We start from the raw sequence: 21,147 nt of genomic DNA on the forward strand, positions 1-21,147 counted from the left end.
TTGTCAAATCAAATACCCCCATTTCATTTCATTCACCTTCTTCTCAGAAACAAAAGAAAAGAAAAAGCGTTTCAGAATTTTCCCGCCAATTTTCTTCCAATCTCAACAATGGCTCCAAAATCCGATAGCGCTGAAGGTACTCTCATTACACACCCATCTCTCTCTCAATTTTTCGTTTCCTTTCATAAACCTAACATTTTCTCTCTTTAATTCAATTTTCAGCAATCGTGTTGAACTTCGTCAACGAGGTAAAAAAAAAAAATTGTTTTCACTTTCAATTAGTTTCTATTGATTTGGTATTTATACTGTGTTTATGGTAAAAATTTGTTGAATTATTGTGTTATTGTGATTTGGGTAGCAAAATAGGCCGCTGAATACGCAAAATGTGGCGGATGCGTTGCAAAAGTTTAATCTGAAGAAAGCGGCGATACAGAAAGCGTTGGATAGTCTTGAAAAAGGCGGGAAGATTTCGTTTAAGGAGTATGGTAAGCAGAAGATATACGTTGCTCGACAAGATCAGTTTGAGATTCCGAATAATGAAGAGCTTAATCAGATGAAGGAAAAGAATGCTAATTTGCAGAAGCAGCTTGAGGAACAGAAGAAGGTTATTGGTGAGGTTGAAGCAGGTATGATTTAAAATGTTTTGGAAATGTAATTGAATTGGGTGATTATATTGATTATTGATTGAACTCGATGCTGTTTGGTTATTTGAGCATTTTGATTGGGGTTTGTTTAGGGTTCGAGGGGTTTAAAACAGTTGAATCATGACCTGGATGATTCAACTGATTGAACTGGTACTATCTACAGTTCAGTTATTTGAGTAGCTTAATTGTGGTTCCATCCCGATTTGAGCGGTTTAAAGCAGTTGAATCATGACCTGAATGATTCACGAGTTCGGTGTTTTAAAACCTAAATGATGGAACTGTGAACCGGTGCTTTCTACGGTTTGGTTATATGAGTAGTTTAGTTTGTGTTCCATTCCAATTTGAGTGATTTAAAAAGAGGTTTGGGTTTGATGTATGGTTGAGTCTTTAAAACACTAATTAATTTGAGTAGTTTAATAACTGTTATGGTTCGTTTATTTGAGCATTTTGGTTATGGTTTCATCCCAATTTGAGTGGATACCTGGAGGTTTTGTTCATTCGATGCCCGGATCAGTCTTTCAAGCACTGCAATTAATTGAAGCCATATTTTGATCTTCACCAGATTGTTCAATTGATTGAACCCTGAACTGGTACTATCTTTAATTAATGAAAAGAGATGGAACGAAGTACAATGATACAAAGTATCTCTCAAGTTAGTAGGATTTCGTTGTAAAAATATATACAATTATAGTGTTTGCTGTGCTGGATTTCATTTTATAGTATTTGTTGTGATCTCCACCGATATCTTCCATTGCTGAAAAAGGATGGAACGGAATACAATGAAACGAAGTAACTCTCAAATTTGAGAGGATTTGATTGTAAAAATCTAGAGTTATAGTATTTACTGCATTCCATTTTGTTTTGTTTCATCTGATTTCATTCGATTCTCTATTGAATATTCCAAGTAACAATCTAGCAGTACATTTGTTAAAGATTCCGGTTATTGTTGAAACTGGTGAGGGCTTGGTCTTTTAGAATTCTTGCAATTGATGAATGTAACTTGTTGGTGCAGAAATTAAGTCGTTGCAATCAAATTTAACAATGGAGCAGATCTGTGAAAAAGAAATTGACCTTCGAATGCAGGTAAATATGTGGTTGTTCATGTGCCTTTTTACATTGTTGAAAGGAATTAATGATTTGGAATGTTGTTCAATTAAGATATTGTTATCATCTATAAAATTCTGCTTCAGGTTCAAGAACTGGAGATCAAGTTGAACAAGTTACGTGGAGGTGTTACTTTGGTGAGGCCAGAAGAACGTGTGGCAGTTGAGAGTATGTTGTCGGAGAAAATAAGTCAGTGGAGGAAGCGTAAAAGAATGTTCAGGGATTTATGGGATACCCTCACTGAGAACTCACCTAAGGATCCCAAAGAATTTAAGGTTTCTTTTTGTCCTGTCAGTATCATAGTTGTTCTTTTTCTATTGTTGTGTTGTGCCTATTATTACTATTACTATTACTACTAATATAATTGAATATTGCAGGAGGAGCTTGGGCTAGAATATGATGAAGATGTTGGTGTGAGTTTGCAGTCATGCAGTGACCTGATACCGCAAGGTAAGAAGCGGCCAAGGGGACAGTGATATATTTATCGAAACTTGGAAGTCTTTCCTTCCTGATCAATGACACAGGTATATAGATTATATGGAGTTTCTGACAGTACTGAACATGAATACAAATTACATAGTCAATGTAATGTAAGTCTTTACAATTTAGACTCAGTTTTCGGGTTTTAGTCCACCGTCTTTTACAAGACTAACTCACCAGGGCATGGTCTCAGTGCAAATATTATTGTTTATATCTCTCTGGTTGCTGACATTGGTCATACTACATAGCATGCTATCCTTGTGTATTGATGTTTCAGGCACATAATATCTTACTTAAGTTTCAAACTTCATAACCACTAACATTTGATTGATAATTTCACAAAAATTGGGTCCAATAAACAAAATATTATGGTAGGAACCTCATATCCGACCTTTAAGAAACTTACTGATGCTTTGCCTGGTATGCTAATATTCTGGTCTAAACTGAATTCTAAACTTGCTGATAAATGATAATAACACCAGATAGCTGACAATTGTTTTCATCTAATGTTAACATGCTATATACCACTGAAGAGTGAAGACTAGTTAGCAACTTCACTTTGAAATGTCTTCTGATATTCTGGTTTCTTTTGCACTCATCTGTGAATTGTCAAATACCAACCTGTTTCCTATGTCCTTGTCTGAAGGGTACCTATTTTTCTGTGATGATTAACTAGAAGTTGGAATCTATGATTCTGATTTTATATCTAACCATGTAAATGCTGGAAATCCATGCGAAAACTTTGATGGTAAATATGGAATACAATAAAAATATAATGACCGAAATATTTACATATTTAGCTAGGCTACTAGCAAGTTCATATTTGATTTGAAACATCGCATGCTGCTTGCGCTCATACCGAGCAATTTAACAATCATCTAGGTCTCATTGAAAATGGCCTCTTTTCTGTATTAACCTGAGGTGCACTCTGCATCTAGTCCTCACTGTATTCAAATCTAGTTGCCTAGAACCTGATCCAACCTCTTTTTCCAGCATCATATCTTGAGAAGGTATCCTCTTGGAAGAGCGACTTCTATTCCGTTTATTATTTGATTCATCAATCATCACTCTTGTAAAAAACAATTTCCTTTACAAAAACATCAGCTTTAATTTCAGCATCTAGTGAGGCCGCAGCCCCCTTCAAAACATCATCAGCTGAAATGCAACTTAAGATACGTTTTGGCATCTTTTAAATCTTTGTTGAATTATTTCTTTTTTCATGGTTGGAGGCTTGGACTATTATGATCATCACACGATCATGTAGTCCAGTTTCTGAAAATTCCAAAAATGATTAATTGGTTCCTAAGATATTCATAGTCACAAAATCACAAATTTATTTGATATTTAAAAGTAATTCAACGTTACGTACATATCCTTATGAAAGAATCCTATATAACTTTGTAAAATACTAGTGTAACGCCTCGTGCCAAGTACGGGATACATTTTATTTAAATTTTTTTAATATGATTTAAATTTTAACAGATTTTTTAAATATTATTGTTTTTGTTTCTTTTCATCCATAATTTTGGCATTATGTGGTATTTTATCTTCGTATTTAAAATTGAACGATAAATAATCATTTATTGAGATCAAAAAGTTAAATTTTATAGATGACTATTTTTGTGAGAGTGATAAAATAATCAACAAAAGTACAATAAAATCCAAAAGATAAAAACACTATAAATAATTAATATATTTCTAAAAAATTAACTAATTAGTAAGAGTTTGTATTAGCTTTGGTTTGTCAGTCATTCAATATATCAAATGGATATGATTACCTATGTTTTAATTTTTCACTCTTAATAAAATATTAATTTTTTACTTAATCACAATGATCTCTATGATCGCAATTATAAATAAAAAAAACCTAAATTTAAAATTTTAGTTACATCTATTATTTTTATTGGTTTCATAAATAATATTCATTAACATTATTTTTTTAATTTATCAAAATAAGCACATTTTTGAATAAAATTTACCTCATAAATATATGTATATTTTGTATTTCATTAAAAAAAAATGAATTTTTATGTTAAATTTTGAATATAAAAAAAGCATTAACGTTTTATATTTGTGAACAAAAAATAAGTTTAAAACACAAAAACAATATTTTTAAAATAATAGGTTATCGCTAATTATTCACACTTAGGGAAACTTAATTTTTGTATTTACTTTAGAATTTGTGTAAAGTTTAAGACATAAGTAAATTGTAAATTGAAAATATGGAAACTGGTTTTTTTTTATTGAATTGTCAATACATGCAACAAAAACGATTTGTTCAATTGAAAATTGAAATTCCCAAGACAATAAAAGAGGTGCCGCATCACCATACAAAATAACATTATACCAAAAGGTGTACAAACTTTACCAAAATAGACCTGTAATAAAATAAAATAAAAAACCTTATTAACATTCTTCAACTCCTCAATAGTGGTCCTAGGAGTAAGTAAGAGAAACTCCTCATTTACAGGTATGCGAGATGAATTTGGTAACTGGATCAATCCCGATGCAGGAGAATTTGTATTTGCACTAAGAAAGCTATAATAAAAAGTATCAATCAATAATATTATAACTTAAGAAAAAAAAATGTTATATTAAAAAAAATATATATACCTTTTCCTTATTTCCTTTGTTTCACCCATTTCAGGATTGAATGTGATTCTAGTGTAAGAAAATGCATTTCGCAATGCTGGTTTTCCTATCATTAAGATTCAAAAGTATATGAATCAAACCTACCCATTTGAATCCAATTCAATGACATTCATTTTAGTTTTTACACCATCTCTTTCGTACTCTCTTTCAACTCCAACTCCAATCATGACTCCTATTACATCTGCATATATAACACACATTAAAATATCGATGAAATTACTATTTATTATTAAAAGAATATAACGTACAATTGAATCATATTAAACTAAACATTTTATTAATTCAATATATAAATTATTGTGTTATTTTTGTAAGCAAAAATAATATTTAAAAAAATCTACATGAAGAAAATTATAGTCACGTACCAACTAAGTAGTTGTTGTCGTAAGATTCATTGAAAACATGAGGTGCAGGTGTAAACGAATACACGTTTGTTGGGACCAAAACAGTTTTAGATAGTTTGACTTTTGTGTTGATTGTGAAATCCAGTTTGTATTCGTTGCATGATGGTCGATACGAACCATTGTTGCTAGCAACATTAAATGAGGAAATCGTGAACACCATTCCCTCTTGGAGTTGTTCCTTGAACTTGTAGATCAATGTTCTTCGTATAGACGCACCAATTCGATCACCCTAGATAAAAAAGTTGAGAACACTATACTTTAAACAAAAAATACTAAAAAAAAAAACAAAAAAGAAAAACGATATGAAAAAGATACCTTTCGATTCATTAGAACCAACTCCATGAAAAATGGTAGTTTTTTATTTTTGTAGTCTTGACCAAACCAAGCACGAACAACCCTCACAACCAATGTCCACGATTGTTTTCTTGGCGAAACATTAGAGATGAAGTTGTGTTTCGTTGACATTTTCCTTTGCAATAGAAAAATTACAGAAATAGTTTAGAATATAGATACCAGAGCACCAAAGAACAGAAAACGAATAACTACATTTTGTGATTGTTGTTTACTCATACCCAAAATCTCTACTATTTATATAGAAAAATAGTACCATAACGGTTAATATAAATTAATTATCAATTTGACCGTTTTAAAATTAATATTATCAACGTCTTTAATATTATAAAACGTGCATTAAACGGTTAAATTATATTTCATGTAACGTACAAAAAATTAACTTCATAACATTTGAAATTTAATTTAATATTTAATAATATCTTATAAATAATTATGTAATATAGTTTTGTAACAAACAAAAATTAATTATATAACCTTAAAAACTAATTAATACAATTAATTTTTTAATTAGTAGGTTAATGCCTTAGTGTAACGTCCCAAAATTCAAAATAGAATTTATTCAGTTTATTTATTATAATTTTGTAACCAACCAAATTTTGAATGTTACATATAAATGTTAATTGAATACTAATTAGATTAGTAATTATTTGATTTGTAACGTTCAAATTTTTATTGTAAAATATAAATTTTAATCGAAACAGTAATTATATTAATCATTATCTGATTGTAACCAACTATTTACTTTATGTACAATTTAATGTTAAATAAAAAACGGTTTTTAATAATAATTAAAATTATTAAGCTTGTATTAAAAATTAGGAGGAATTTTGGGAACATATGCCAAGTAGGCTTTTGATGAGGTGGACATCCTTAGAGGAAAGGAATTTGAAATAGGCTATTTCTAAGAACTCTAAATTGTTAGTATAAAGATTTAATATTTTAGACTTTTAAATATTTTTTTCATTGTTTTTACATTAATTTTTCATTATAGATACCTGATAGAATAGTCTCCGTGAGTTTAACTAAATTGGTACAGACATTGCCTAATTTATGTAGGAGTTGAAGTTTCAACCCTAGACACCCCACTTCTTAACGTTTAAACATGTGAGTTTCCACTAAGCTACTAGACAAAAAAAAAAAGAAAAAAGAATCAATGTCTCCTTAGCTATATTAATTTTTTTAAAAGTATGTTATAAAAGTTTATTCCATCATATCCCTCTTATCTGAACATCAAACTCTTAACGTAATGGACACCACATCCATTAGTAGCCAAGATTCCTAAACTATGACATACCTCTTAGAAAGTTCATATGAACAGAAGTCTCGTGGAAAATATACTCATTTTCTTTCTTCAAATAATTTAGTAGTTAGATTCACAAACGGTATGTTGAATATAGAGAAGTGGAAAAATTTATATATGCACCGTCACATCACTCTTGTTATGTTAGTTCATTATTCAAATCACGTATAAACAAAAATTAATTCAAAATTTAATGATGGAGAAAATTTACGATATTTTAAAATTTTAGAGACTATAATTTCGAAATTTCAAATAGTGACGAATAGAATATAATTTAAGATATTTTTCATCTTACTTTTTGCTTACAAAAATTACATATTCATTTACTACTACGACAACCAATTATGTCTACAATGATTGAACAATTCTTGTGATACTATTTTTTTTTTTTTTTAGAATTCTTTTACTGCTTTTATGTGCGCGTATAGATATTGCATATTTTTCTATAAAAAAAAAAAAAAAAAAACAAGATATTGCATATTTTTTGGAGAAAATCTAAAACCTTATAACATTTTTTTCATATTTTTAGGTAACTGTTATCAAAGAAAGGTAAAGATCTCTTGATTTCTTATCATTGTTTTCAAATTCAATTTTTTATGTCTGAAAACCCATTGCAACAATCTTCATATTGACATTGAAGAGTGTTGGAATCAGTTGGGTAGAAGTCGCAGTTATATATATATAGTGGAATGCAAGATGAAGTTCAAGATGAGGAAAAAACTCAATCATCTTCTTATTCAAGATGATATGTACTGGAGAAAGAGAGCAGAAAATCACTTACGAAGTTCTTTCATGTTGTGGCAAGATCTAGGAAGAAAGTTAATCAAATTCTTCCTCTTGAAACAGATGAAGGAACTCCTATAACAGATGACATGGGAATGCGCTCCATAGCTAATAATTACTTTGAAGAACGGTTTGAAGGAAAAGAAAGTATTTCTACCCCATTTAGAAGAGTTTGAGGTCATTAATAACGAAGACAATGACCAGCTAACAGCTCCGTTCCATATAGAAGAGTTTAAAGAAGCAATGTTCTTTATGCGACCTGACAAGTGTCCTGGACCTGGTTTTAACCCTGGGTTCTACCAACCCCGTGTATATAGAGGATATTTATAATGAGTGTTGTCAGTGGCTGAACAAAGGGCAATTCCCTCCATCTTTGAACTCCACAAATATAGCTTTGATCCCAAAGGGCAAGGAACAATAAACTATAAAAGACTGGAGAGGCATTGCGTTGTGCAATGTTCGCTGTAAACTATTATTGGAAGTCCTTGTGAATCGCCTCCCGAATTTTAATCCAACACATTATTTAAAATTACAAAAGGAAAATGTTTCAGCATTCTAAATGGAAATTAATTGTAAATTATTAATAGACCTTTATTTGAAGAAGAGGCGCTGCAAATTGTGTAACGTAAGGGAAGTTATGTATTCATTGATTTGACCAAGTTTGATTGACTATAAAGAGTAGTAATTGGTTTACAAACAAAACCAGCAAATAAATTACTAGAATTCAAGGTCAACTAAAACTCATGGAAGTGATTTAATTGGAGTTTAAAAAAGGTTTTTCCAATTAGTAGAATCAGGAATGCATGGCAGAAAATAAGAAGAAAGGGAGAGCAAGACAATGAGAGTCAAAAGAGAATTCCTTGGGTGAAAAATTGAATGATAAGGGCTTAAACATTGGGATGGAATATAGACGACTGTAGTAAATTCTATTAGAGTCATTACATAGAAATCAAGATAAATAAAATATATTGAAATATGATACAATAAAATATAAATAGATAATTGAAGTCTCATAGGTTACCTTTCATAAAAGAAACAAACTTCAGATTATACTGATTTAATTAAAGGAAGTGTGCTATATTTTTCCAAAATTCTTACACCTAAAATATTTTCTTTTGATAAATCAAGAAAAGTACTAAAAGGAGATTAGATATTGCAGAATATAACAGGCACACATATTGCAGAATATTAAGCATTAGATCAAAGTTTGGGTTTATATCTTTAACAAGTTCGACCCTGACGAGCATAAGCTATTTGAGAATATATCGTTGAATCAAGAGCTGTACAATGTTTGATCAACTGACTTAGACAAGCATCCACGGATATGCCGTGGGGCACACCTTAGCTCTTCTAAGTTACGTCAATGATGTCTACGCCGATCCTTCTCTCTTGACGAGTAAGAGGAACTGTAGTAGTCACGGTCTGAAATAAGAAAAATGTGTAAGGAAATTATATACCAAAAGAAAATGGCAAATACCAAACTCACAAAGACACAATTCATACCATGCGACGAGTGGCGTTTTGACTTCTCTGAATGTCCTGCATCCAGTACAAATACTAAATCTTAACTTAATAACACAACAAAACAATAATCACACATAAAATCTGTAAATTTACCTGAATCCCTTGCTCTCTGCCTAGAATGATGACCATGATCCTTGAGTTTGAACCTCTCAGCTTCCTCTCGCTCACGTTCATTATCAGAATCCCTTCCTCGACCACGACCCCTTGATTTTATTCTGTCCAGGTCCCTGCGTAAGTCTCCAGAGGCCTCCACTCTACGATCGGATTTGGATTTGAATGTGAGTTCATCTTTTACATCTCTCTCAGCAGCCGTGCCTTTGGATTCGTCATCAGACTTCCTAGCATCGTTCAGCTTATCACTGGTTTGCTTTACCAAAGCACCCTTGCTGCTACTCAAGTCAATATTAGCTTCTTCGAGAGCTCCCTTTAGGGCTGGCGTCTCAGCATTCGTTGGGGAGCTACTTTGTGGAACATCCTACAGATTGGCAATGATTAAAAAATATGTTCGATCAAAACCATAAGTTTCATTGTCAATAATACAGGTTTATAAAAGAAAACATTGTCTCATAACATAACAGCCAAGTGAACTAATACAGTATTGCACCAATAAGGCAGGTTAAAAATAAAGCATGACTCCACCGAATATGGGGACACACTTCAAAAGATAAAAAGAATAATGCTAGCAACACTCTCTTAACAAGTTTTTCAGCATACTCTTATTGCTTAAAAATCATATTGATCCCACCAAATTTATATGGGACTCATGAATTTGTGGACCCATGTGATTTTAACCAATAAAGAGTGAGTTGGAAAGTGTGTTAGACAGTGTTGCTAGCAGTCCGCAAGATAAAAATTATGGATTTTATACATATATTGAAAACATCAGTATCAATTTACATGATTTTCCATACATAAAACATGAAATATCACTGTTTAAACCCCACTTTACTATATAAAATATATACCTCAGTTTAGAGGAGCAAAATTTCAAAATTAAAAGGGAAAAACTGACCATCGCCTTTGATTCCAATGATTTGTTGGAGAATGTAAATGAGTCCTCGTCCTTGCAAACTGGTATATATTGTGCCTTGGGAAGACTATAGAGGTGAGCCAAAACCCTGCAGACTTCATCAATCCCAGACTTTTCTGCATCAAATGCCTTCCACCATGGTGGGTTCTCAGGAAGGGGTACTTGAAACCTACGAGCTGCAGCATATACAACTCCACAGGCCACAATCTCACTCTTAAATCTAACACACAATGAAGTGCGCAAACTGCATAAAAAATATAATTAGGTAGGCATATAACTAAGAAACATCAAGCGAGATGTTCTAGTTGAGAGCATTGAATACATGTCATAACTAAAGATACTAGCACGAATTCTAGTCAGAAATTATGAATAAATAAATTTTAACTCCACTACATTGTGATATGATCAGATGTTTGTAGCACAAGATTATAAGAAGCATCAAGTGTTAGTGCTATCAATTGGGGATCGCGGGAAATGGTGGCTTGTTCAAATTTTACAACGCCAGCAGTGCTATAGTGCCCCTATTTGACAACATTTTGTATGAAATGGTGTATCGTGGATCAATGGCAATTTACTAAAACTCCCCTAAGCTATAGCGTTATTGCGCCGCTATTTAACAACCGTGTCGCTAATAGCGGCAAGTAAAACAAGTCCAACATCATAATAAGTAAAATAATCATCAAAACATCTACTCATTGACAACAAGTTCAATAGGTTCAACAATGTCATAGAAGTGTCGAAACTTAGTACCATAATACAATCACACTTGCTGCCTAGACCGTGCGATATTTTTCAAAACGTTAATTTCTTTTTCTTTTTCTTTTTTTCGCTCTTTTATTACAAGATATAAGGAGAACAATCAAATAGAGCTAATACAAAAATCAAAAAGTAAAATCATTTTTATAATGTCTTATGTTTTCACTTTAACACTGCCCGCAAAGGATGATATTTACATTATCCGGTGGTGAATAAAAATTTCATGGAAAGATTTGCCAATATTATTTTTTACTTCATTAAACTTTCTAAGAGGATTAGTCCATCACTTGACATTGTATGTTGCATCCAAATATAATAATTAAGATGATGTTCAGGGATCTTAATATGATACAAAAGATACAGTCTAAATCGGGGATCATATTAAGGGATCTTTTGGGACTGTGGGAGTAATGAATCATGGGGTACATTACATACAATGTAAAGTGAAACAAAGTGCATGCCAAGAATATACACAATACACAATCAGCATAACAAAAGGCGGCAGTTATTTAGTAAAATAATTATAAATAAGAGAGGAGACAGCTAGAAAGTATAAGGTATTTCGTATGTTGGTTTGGTTTGGGAGAGACTAGGCTCTCTAATTCCTAGAGTATTTATTTGTACATTATTTCAGTTACTATTTTGTATTGTCAGTTTGTAACTATGTCATTTGTATAAAGGCTCTGTTGGAGACATAACCGTATGCAATCAATAACAGTCTGCAATTTTCATATCCCTTCTCTATCTATTTACTCCCTAAATAATTAAGATCTATCACAAAAATGTCATGGAAAGATTTGTCAATATTATTTTTTACTTCATTAATTGTGCTAAGAGGATTACTCCATCATGTGCCATTGTATGTAGCATCAAGTATAATGACCATGATGAAATATCCAAACTAAACACTAAGACTCCAATGGAAGCAAACCTTCAAAGATTTAACAGAACAAAAATAGTATAATTTGGGGATCGTATACAGGGATCTTTTGGGACTGTGAGAGTAATGAATCATAGGGTATGTATAGTGTAGTGGAACAAAGTGCAGGCCGTGAATATACACAATCAGCATAATAAAAATAGAAATCACAATATCTACAATTACATACCTATCATTAGCCAGATTCCAAGCTTCTTGCCTCAATTCTGGAGGAGTTTCAAGGGTGGCAAGGTAATTTGAAATAAACTTGTGAGGATGTTCAACATGACAAATAAATCCCATTTCTTTCAAAATATGTCTCTCTGTTCTGCTCAGCTCCATTTTCAAATTTACGTATTTCTGTTCAACAAAAGAGAAAACAAAATCAATCAAATGACTATAAATTGTTGTGATAGAGCAGAGAAATGATGAATGGAAAAAAAAAACCAGAAAATTATTATATTGGTTATCCATAAGTGACTAAGCCCTCAGCAGAGCCAAGCTCATCAGAGAAGAGAAACACACTCTCTCTGCCTAACCGCAACTCTGCAAGACTCCCAACAACAAATGGTTGCCAATCCAACTACCCTCTAATTACTGGAATATCGTAATTAACTGCAAGGTCTGCAAATTTCTAATTCGGACAAACCGCCATTTTGGTCCTTGAATATATGAGGCATTGTCACTATAGTCACTAAATGTATCGATATTGCAAACACATTTGTGTCTCTTTTGTTAGTAATTTTATGAGCTAAATAGACAACCTATTACCTAATACATTTGAGGACTAAATTGACTACCTATTACCTAATAACAGATTCAATGATCAAAATAACTATTAAAAGAGACACTTGTTTGCAATTTCGATACATTCAGGGATCAATGTGACTGAGTTACACTTTCAAAGACCAAATTGTGGTCTCCCTTTCTAATTCTATACACCTTCCATACAAGGTCCCTGTCATTAAGGGATTCTTTCAGCATGGGCCTAAAATCTATGATTCTATCATACGCATGCTTAAAAATAAAAGGGGAAAATGCGAGCTTCGAACCTTTGAATAGAAGTCTAAATACTCGACGGGCAAGTTCTCCCTCCTGCATTCCATCCTGTGAAAAATAATAAGAACTTGTCTGGCTTTTCTAGGGTTTTCCTCTAATTTTGAAGCCAACCAAACACAGCTTGCGGCGACTTTCTGCAAAAAAGATTTGGAATATGAGCATTTTGATTCACTATGCACAAGAAAAAGAACAAGTTATATATAAATCAAGACCTTGACATTGAACCGTGCAAACGACTTCTTGCAATAGAACCGATGAAACAGAACCTGCCCGGTAGCCATGACCGCTTGCGGTCTGTCAAATAATTAAGGTAACCAACTAAACCGAATGCATTTGAAAAGATATTAATTTAAACGCAAATGAAAACAATAGCAATACTGATCAGAAAAAGGATACAATCTAAGCAAAATACCACTTTCTTGGATAAGATCACAGCCATAGATTCTAAGAGAGGTTTCAGTTGCTTCATCTATGCCATCTTTTCTGGACGGTGAATTCGTTAACTGCTCATCCGTGAGATAGAACGTGTCAATTGCTGCGTAGATCATCTCTTTTATGCTCCCTTATAACCTTAACACAATCAAAACAAGGCTTCATCAAATTTCAAATAATAATAATAATAATAATAAAAAAGGTAAATCACCAATTCGCCCGTAAAATTGTATGGGTCGAGCATTAACCCCCAAATAATGCTCGACCCCTACAACTTGAGGGAGAGAATCGGTGATTTGCTCATAAAAAAGAGCAAATTAAACGTTTGCTGTTAATAAATTATGAAAATTAGATGTGAAAAATTAGGAAACGCACTTGTTTCGTGGAATCGCTTAATTAAAAGAAAATCCGAAAAATAAAGATTATTAAAAAGAAAAGGAAAAAACCTGGAATGGTTTCTTATGATAGTGAAATTCACCCAAACTTGAAATTTCAAAATTGTACCATTCAAATTCACCAAAACTTTGTTAGGGTTCTAATTAATTCTGAAGATGCGTTGTTTCTTCGTTTTTCATAACTTTGTAAATCCGTGCTTGCGACTATTATTATTTTTCCTTTACTTTTTTTTTTTTTTTTTTTTGGGTACATTCTTTCTCCTCAACTTATTTAAAGTTGGCTTAATTGCACTTTTCCCCCTATAGTTTGTAAATTGTGCGATTTTGCACTTCATAGTTTTAAACGAGCGATTTTGCCCCTATAGTTTTCCCCCTTTCTGATTTTATGGTCCCCATGACATTTAGTGCTGGTTTTTATCAATTAATGTGTGCTACGTGTGTAATTCTATTTTTTTAAAAATAAAAAAATAGTATTTTTCAGATTTTGAGAGAAGGAGCACGTGATTTTTCGGATTTTAAGAAGAAATATCACATGCCTCCTTCTCTCAAAATCTGAAAAATACCATTTTTTTTATTTTTTAAAAAATGGAATTACACACGTGACACACATTAATTGATAAAAAACAGACATATCAACACTAAATGTCATAGGGACCATAAAATCAGAAAGGGGGAAAACTATAGGGGGCAAAATCGCTCGTTTAAAACTATGGGGTGCAAAATCGCACAATTGGCAAATTATAGGGGGAAAAGTGCAATTAAGCATTTAAAGTTTTTAATTGTTGCAAGTGTAAGTAGACATGACAACACACAACCCGCACCCTCTGAATCCCACCCGCTCTGCTCCGATTTTAACGGGGAAAAGCTAAATTAACTGGGTACGGGTGCGATGCGGGAGAAACACGTAGTTTTAATACGGGGTTGGGGAATGCTCACCCCCGCCTCACACCAACCCCACCCCACCCCGCCACCTGAATATGCTTTGGACACACCCCTCTCCCTCCCTTTGGATTAATTATTTAATTAATCAATCATGGATTGACAATAATCAATTATTATAAGTTAATGTCATAATATAAATTATGATCTATTGTGTTAAGCACTAATTAGTTGATGAATATGTGTGATCGGGCTATTCTTTCTAAATGGACTGTGATGGGTTGGACCATTTAGCTAAGTCCAATGAGAGGTCCCTGCCCTCAGCCGTTTAGCTATTTAAACGTCATCCCATCGGAAGGTTAAACTATTCTGAACATTCTGGTGCTAAACGGAATGAGGGTAATCATCCCTCTCATCCTTGTGACAACTATCCTTCATCAAACTTAATTCTAAATATACACAATCTCTTATTCCTTCTTTGTTATCATGATATGCTATAATTTGTATCTAATCATCTATGACTAAATCCTATAACTTTTATCACCCTGAAGTTTGAAGAAGAGAAACGAGCCAATTCCAGTTTCCAACACCATCCATCTAACTCAACTCAAACAATTCTTACTTTTCCTCTCTTTAATGAATAAGCTTCTTCACTTCACATCACTGTTAAAGGAAGGAGCATCTCCATCAACTAAGGTAACGTTGATCCACTTAGGCAAGTATATTTGAGTATTATACGTAATCTTTTTTTCAAACAAATAAAAGCATATTTGATGTTCTTGTTATAGAGGGTTTTTCAATAACATTTCCTCCCCTCAAAGATGTTTGAATTACACTACCCTCTCCTCTTATGTTAAAATGTCCACTCCCCTATTAGAAATTTTTTCACTCTCATCCCTCAAGAGAAGCTTGAATTACATTCTCCTCCCCTCTTATGTTAAAATCTACACTTTACTCCCTCAATATATATTTTTTATTTCTATAAATCTAAAAAATAAAAAAATAATCTAACACAATTCAAAGAAAAATAGTATTACATGTTCATTTTAATATACTCAAAATTTGAATACATATTTTTCGCTATTTTTTATTAACAATTTCATTAACATATAGTTTTAAATCCTATTATAAAATATGAAACAACCCAAAATAAAATTAAAATATGTGAAAAATTAGTGAAGTCAATTAAGTAATGATTATTTAAATGTGAATTTTATACTCCAAATTATAAAATTAATAACAAAATATTTAAATTTGCTTATAATTGACATTTAAATTATAAAAAAATAAATTTATATTTTTTAAATCGTGATTCAAAATTAATATATACTATAAAAATATTTATTTATGTTAAAATAGATTAAAGTGTAGTGTATATTTAATTATTAAGGGATGAGGTTGAAATTTAAGCATCTTATAAGGGAGGGAAGTATCAATTTTACTTTTCAAAAGAGGGGAGTGTATATTTTAACATAAGAAGGGAGGGGAGTGTAATTCAAATATTTTTGAGGGGAGGGGAGTATAATTTACTCTAACATTTATCTATACAATCTTTTCTTGAGCAAGTAATCTTCGTTCATTGTCTTTCTTGAAAGTTGAAACCCATCTCAAATTCATTAATCCCATCCCACTTTACAACTCACTGTTATTTACTCCCTCCGGTCCTATATATAAGAAACAATTTACTTTTTTGATTCATTGAATAGTTGATGTATTTGGTCTATTTCTAGGCTAGGTACATTAATTATTTAATGAATCTAAAAAATTAACTTTTTCTTATAAATAGGACCGGAGGTAGTATATCTTTTGGTTTTATAAATGAGAAGTAAATAAAAGAGAACTGCACATTGGTTTAAAAACTCATATACCAAAAAACGAATACATAAAAGGATTAGATTTATTCCTAGTTTGCAATTAAAGTTGAATGGTTGAAACTTGAAAAGCCCATTTTATTTTGAGCTGAAACACAATTTTTTTTTCTACAGTTTGCGGGTGCGGTGGGGGCGGGGCCGGGAAACTCATCCCCGTTGGGGCAGGTCTGGTGGGTAAAGTTTCTATTGTCGTCGGGTTTGGGGCGGGGCTGGGTAGAGTAAAACGGGGGCGGGGCTGGGTATGTTAAAACCCAGCCCCACCCCGTTGCCATGTCTAAGTGTAAGTCAGTTGGTATCGGAATATTATGTGTAAGGGTTGTAGTTAATATACTAGATTTAATATTTTTCCACACATATTGTACGTTAATCTAGCCATTATGTTACATGATTAAAAAAAGAAGTCATGTTAACCAGTGTTCGGAGTAGTGGAACACTCGTTAAGCAGCTAAAAATGTAAAGAAAAAACGAATTTAGCATTAAAAGCAACATTTTTTCAGGTTACAAAAAGTGAAATCGACATAATTCTTTACACAATTTTCAAGAAAATATTTCCTTTTATGATTCTTTAACTAGTGCCCCGAAGGAACTGGTTAACCTTTCCAAAAAAAAAAATCACGTTAACTAGTTCCCCGGAGCACCGGTTAAGGAAGTAAAAATAGGAATTTTTCATTAAAAACAATAATTTTTTGAATTTCATAAAGTTGAATATTCTACTTTTCACCACTTTTCAATGCAAAACTTCTATATTAGTTTTTCTTAATCAGAGAGCTTCTGAGGCATTAGTTAACATTTCAAAAAAATAATTAATTGAAAAATTTGATTTAATTTTTTTTTGTCAAGTAGTCTAGTGGCTGGAGCTCACACAATTAAATTATGGAGAAGTGTAATGTTCGGGGTTCGAACCCCGACCGCTGCATAACAAATGCAATCCCATACTTCCTTTTGAATAGTTTCACTTTTATAAAAGACAAAATTTTACCGTTGAGAAGAAAGACATTGAGTAATCAGACAAAATTGGGTACAAATAGTTTCTCAAGGCTATCCCATACTTCCTTCATGGATTTAGTATCTACGGCCTTCTCAAAAATGTCAAAACTCACACATTGATGAAAGTGTAACTTTTTGTGCATCAATTAAGGTTTGAGTGATGGGGTTGACACCTATCTTTACTTGATCACATGCATCTTCATAATCGAACACCATTTTCATTTGTTTGCACAATTTGTCATATAGTTCATCACATACATTGTTGAAATTTGGAACCTAACCCATCCTTACAAAACCGACTTTTGAGGTGAGGAGTGTCTTCTCTTTATAAACTCTCATCAGGAGTCTCATCTATCCGATGTGAGATTTGGATTTTTCTCAATATATATCTTGACCTACGTTGCTTGAATACTTGCAATGGTTGGAACCAAACTGAAACTCTTGATGCCAGATGATGGAACAAATCACTATGTTCACTCAAGCAAGAAGAAAATAGAGAAAGTTGTTTGAGATAGTAAACTTTACTTATAGAATGTGAATGAACTCAATTGCTTATAATTGTCACCTATATACATCACTTGCACACACTTTGATCATGACCAAATTTTGTTGGTAACATAACTTGCTTCTTTAACTTCAGCTAAGTTCCAACTAACACCTAACTAACTTCAATTGCAAAGATGGAACCATTGATTTGTGACTTTCACTCACTGACTTTTATTAACATTCACTTTGGTTTATGACTTTCAACAATAGGAATAAAGTTTGGGTGAATTAGAATGGTGCAATTTTGTTGTGCTAAAAACACACTCAGAGCAAGTGTACTATACGATATAAGTAGTATAAAAGAGTGTCAAATTCAAACGGATACGATGTCCGTCTATATTGCTTATAAATACCTAGTGTACATGTCATTTTAGACGTACACAAACAATCAAACTTATTATTTTTCTCCCAATTAACTTTTATTTTTCTGCTTTGCAATTCATCTACGTTTTCTTTAGTTTAGTAGATCACAAACAATTCAAAATTCATACTTAACGCTCTTTGAAGTAGTTAAAGAACTCATAACTTATGAACAAAGTTATTTCTTTGGCATAATAGCTTGAAGTAAACAGAAAATCACGGTTTTGAGTTATTAGTTGAATCTTCAGCTAACTTTAAAATTCGAGAACAATATCATATCCTAACTTTCAACGAATTTTGAATGTAACTAATGTAGTAAATTATTTTCAAGGAAGATTCTTCTTATCTTCCTTCTAATATAGCATTTACATTTTGAAAAATGTTATTTAAACATCTAAAATTGAAAACATATATTTGACCGATAAAAAATATATCACTTGTAACAATTGATCTGAGTTAGAGAGATACGGTGTTGGACAACAATTTTGTTGTCCAAACATTTCCCTTGCATTTTTTCCATATAGTTTTGGAGTAACCACTGCAACAAAGTTGACTATTATATACAAAATATGCCATTGAAATCTTGGCTGATAGGAAAGGAACTATAACCATCTTATAAGAATGTGAAATTTCTATGTTCTCTCAGTTTAGATTAGTTTGGTAGTTCATTTTGTTCCTCGCCTTCAAATTCTTGAACTTCAAGAATCTCAACCCTACGGTTCATTTTCTTCTTTATCTTTATTGCAATATCTGCTGGTACAAATCTTCCACATACACATACCCTGCGTTGCTGCTTCTCTATCAAATGGGTTTCGATCACTTCAATATGAAATGAGAAATGGGCAGTTAGAAACTTAGAACTAACCACCAAACTCTACTTATTTGAGGCGTGTCGGATACTAATATGGATATATACATCTCTCGGAATTCAAGTTTAGGTTCACCACATTGTGGGTAGTTTAGCACATTGCATTAGACTCAACATGCACTAGAATCAACCTCGTTGGTTTGACGGAAGGGTCTAAACTTCTACAACATGGCGAACTAAGGTTCAAATTCCGATTGAGAAAAGTAACCATATTTGATGTCCGGCATGCCTCCAAATATAACTACTTCTTGTGACGAGAATTTATAGAAAACAAAAAACAAAAATATTATATAATTTACCAACCATATTCTAAATTAGCATTTAAAATATTCTACCTTTCATCCTTAGAATTATTCTCCTTAATTTTCTACAACAAGCATTACAGTCAACGTTGATTCTCATGATCATACAACAATACTGCAATTATAAAAACGCAACCAATATTAAAATCTATCACCAAAATGCAATTAATAATTTTTTGTGAAGGAAATGGAAATAGAACAAAAACTTGCCTTTTCGGACAAAGGGTTGGACTGAACGGAACCCAGGATTGATTTTCTTTTGTATATATTAGCCAAAAGGCACAAAGAAAATGAAAATGACTTTGTGGGGATTTGAGAATATGAATGTTCATTGTCTTTGATCAACATGTATTTATAATTTTGTAATTTGTTTTTATAAGAAATAATATAATTTTTATATTTTGGAATCTGATTCTACTTGGAGTTGGACTAGGTTAAGAGGTTGTTGTTTATATTGTAAGTTTTATTAATATCCTATACCTTATCTTAACGCTTCATTTATTTGAAAACAACATGGCAAGGTGAAGCATCTCTTCAAGCACATGATGTGCATTACCTAAAGCAACATTAGAAAGTTGTTAAGCATCTTTTTCTCTCTTTTGTAATTTTAATAAAGTGGCTTATGTCTTATGTCATGTATAAGTAATTAAGTATTTTAATTGTATTTTCAAGTATAAAACTATATAATTATAAGCTATCAAACGGATCATTGAGCTGGGTTTTGATCGAGTAATTTTGTGAGCTTCCATTCCAAGTTGTAGTTTATGCTTTTAATAATCCTCATATAATCTCCTTCAAACAAAAAAAATAAATAATCCTCGTATAGTCATAGTTTATTTTTTATTTTAAAAAATTAAACTAGTCCAACGAAATTGGCACATGGAAGAATCGATGTGACAACTTGAAAGGAGTATACTTCAAGGTCCAAACCAACGATACTAGACCAACCCATCGTAATTTATTATATCTACTAGTTTATCATACTCCTCGACCGAGTTTACTAGGTGGAAAATAAATATATAAGGATTTCTTATGACACCCCAGATTAAAATAGAAGGTAAAATGCACTAATTTTGAAATAGGTTCACAACGGTTGCAAACTAGATTATAAAATTTCTTTTTGAAAATATGTTTAAAATATCACATTTTACGCACACATTAACATTCAAGATTTCATAAGGCTATGCTACATGCTTGATATCGCCAAATAATTTCCTTGATAATAAATTGATTTTGGAAATAACAATTGAGGAACTTCTTCTTTAGATTCCTAGACTATAAAATACATTTTTGATTGATAAGTTTACAAACATAACTTCTTTTTAGCGAAAGAGTAAAGTGCTTGATTAAAAAGAGAAAGAGTTATCATTGTTCTGGGCAGCGGTGGATCTCCGTGGAGATTCATAGGAGCCACTGTACCCCCAACTTCTCTACAAATAACATATTAGTCGTTATATAACACATACTTTAGGGTTGATGTAGTGGTTAAACAACCTCC

General features: G+C 32.1%; 3 protein-coding genes across 7 annotated transcripts; 1 reads left to right on the forward strand and 2 right to left on the reverse strand.

The window, feature by feature from the left end:
- On the forward strand, nucleotides 1-2,533 carry LOC11432620 (homologous-pairing protein 2 homolog). The gene is made up of 6 exons (XM_003614484.4): nucleotides 1-136; nucleotides 223-248; nucleotides 359-626; nucleotides 1,657-1,727; nucleotides 1,835-2,023; nucleotides 2,126-2,533. Exons 1-6 carry the CDS (start codon nucleotides 109-111, stop codon nucleotides 2,222-2,224), a joined length of 681 nt encoding a protein of 226 aa, XP_003614532.1. The 5' UTR covers nucleotides 1-108; the 3' UTR covers nucleotides 2,225-2,533.
- A 6,215-nt stretch (nucleotides 2,534-8,748) lies between these two features.
- Nucleotides 8,749-14,051, reverse strand: LOC11430123 (cyclin-L1-1). Of its 5 annotated transcripts, none has more exons than XM_024785084.2 (9): nucleotides 13,888-14,051; nucleotides 13,406-13,579; nucleotides 13,222-13,303; nucleotides 13,003-13,143; nucleotides 12,141-12,310; nucleotides 10,258-10,519; nucleotides 9,339-9,720; nucleotides 9,225-9,278; nucleotides 8,749-9,143 (listed from the first exon to the last, which is right to left on the reverse strand). In XM_024785084.2, exons 2-9 carry the CDS (start codon nucleotides 13,555-13,557, stop codon nucleotides 9,082-9,084), a joined length of 1,305 nt encoding a protein of 434 aa, XP_024640852.1. In that variant the 5' UTR covers nucleotides 13,558-13,579; nucleotides 13,888-14,051; the 3' UTR covers nucleotides 8,749-9,081. The 5 variants fall into 5 exon arrangements, with proteins under 5 accessions (XP_024640852.1, XP_024640854.1, XP_039690477.1 ...); XM_024785086.2 differs by having other exon boundaries at nucleotides 9,225-9,260; nucleotides 13,888-14,050; XM_039834543.1 differs by lacking the exon at nucleotides 13,888-14,051 and adding an exon at nucleotides 13,817-13,837.
- Nucleotides 14,052-18,815: 4,764 nt separating this feature from the next.
- On the reverse strand, nucleotides 18,816-20,775 carry LOC11433759 (uncharacterized). Its single transcript, XM_024784364.2, has 3 exons — nucleotides 19,860-20,775; nucleotides 19,683-19,764; nucleotides 18,816-19,298 (listed from the first exon to the last, which is right to left on the reverse strand). The coding sequence occupies exons 1-3, from the start codon at nucleotides 19,995-19,997 to the stop codon at nucleotides 19,132-19,134; spliced, it is 387 nt and encodes a 128-aa protein (XP_024640132.1). The 5' UTR covers nucleotides 19,998-20,775; the 3' UTR covers nucleotides 18,816-19,131.
- Between the last annotated feature and the right edge of the window lie 372 nt (nucleotides 20,776-21,147).

The sequence above is a fragment of the Medicago truncatula genome, chromosome 5 (genome assembly GCF_003473485.1).
Source record: "Medicago truncatula cultivar Jemalong A17 chromosome 5, MtrunA17r5.0-ANR, whole genome shotgun sequence".
In the NCBI taxonomy this organism is placed as follows: domain Eukaryota; kingdom Viridiplantae; phylum Streptophyta; class Magnoliopsida; order Fabales; family Fabaceae; genus Medicago; species Medicago truncatula.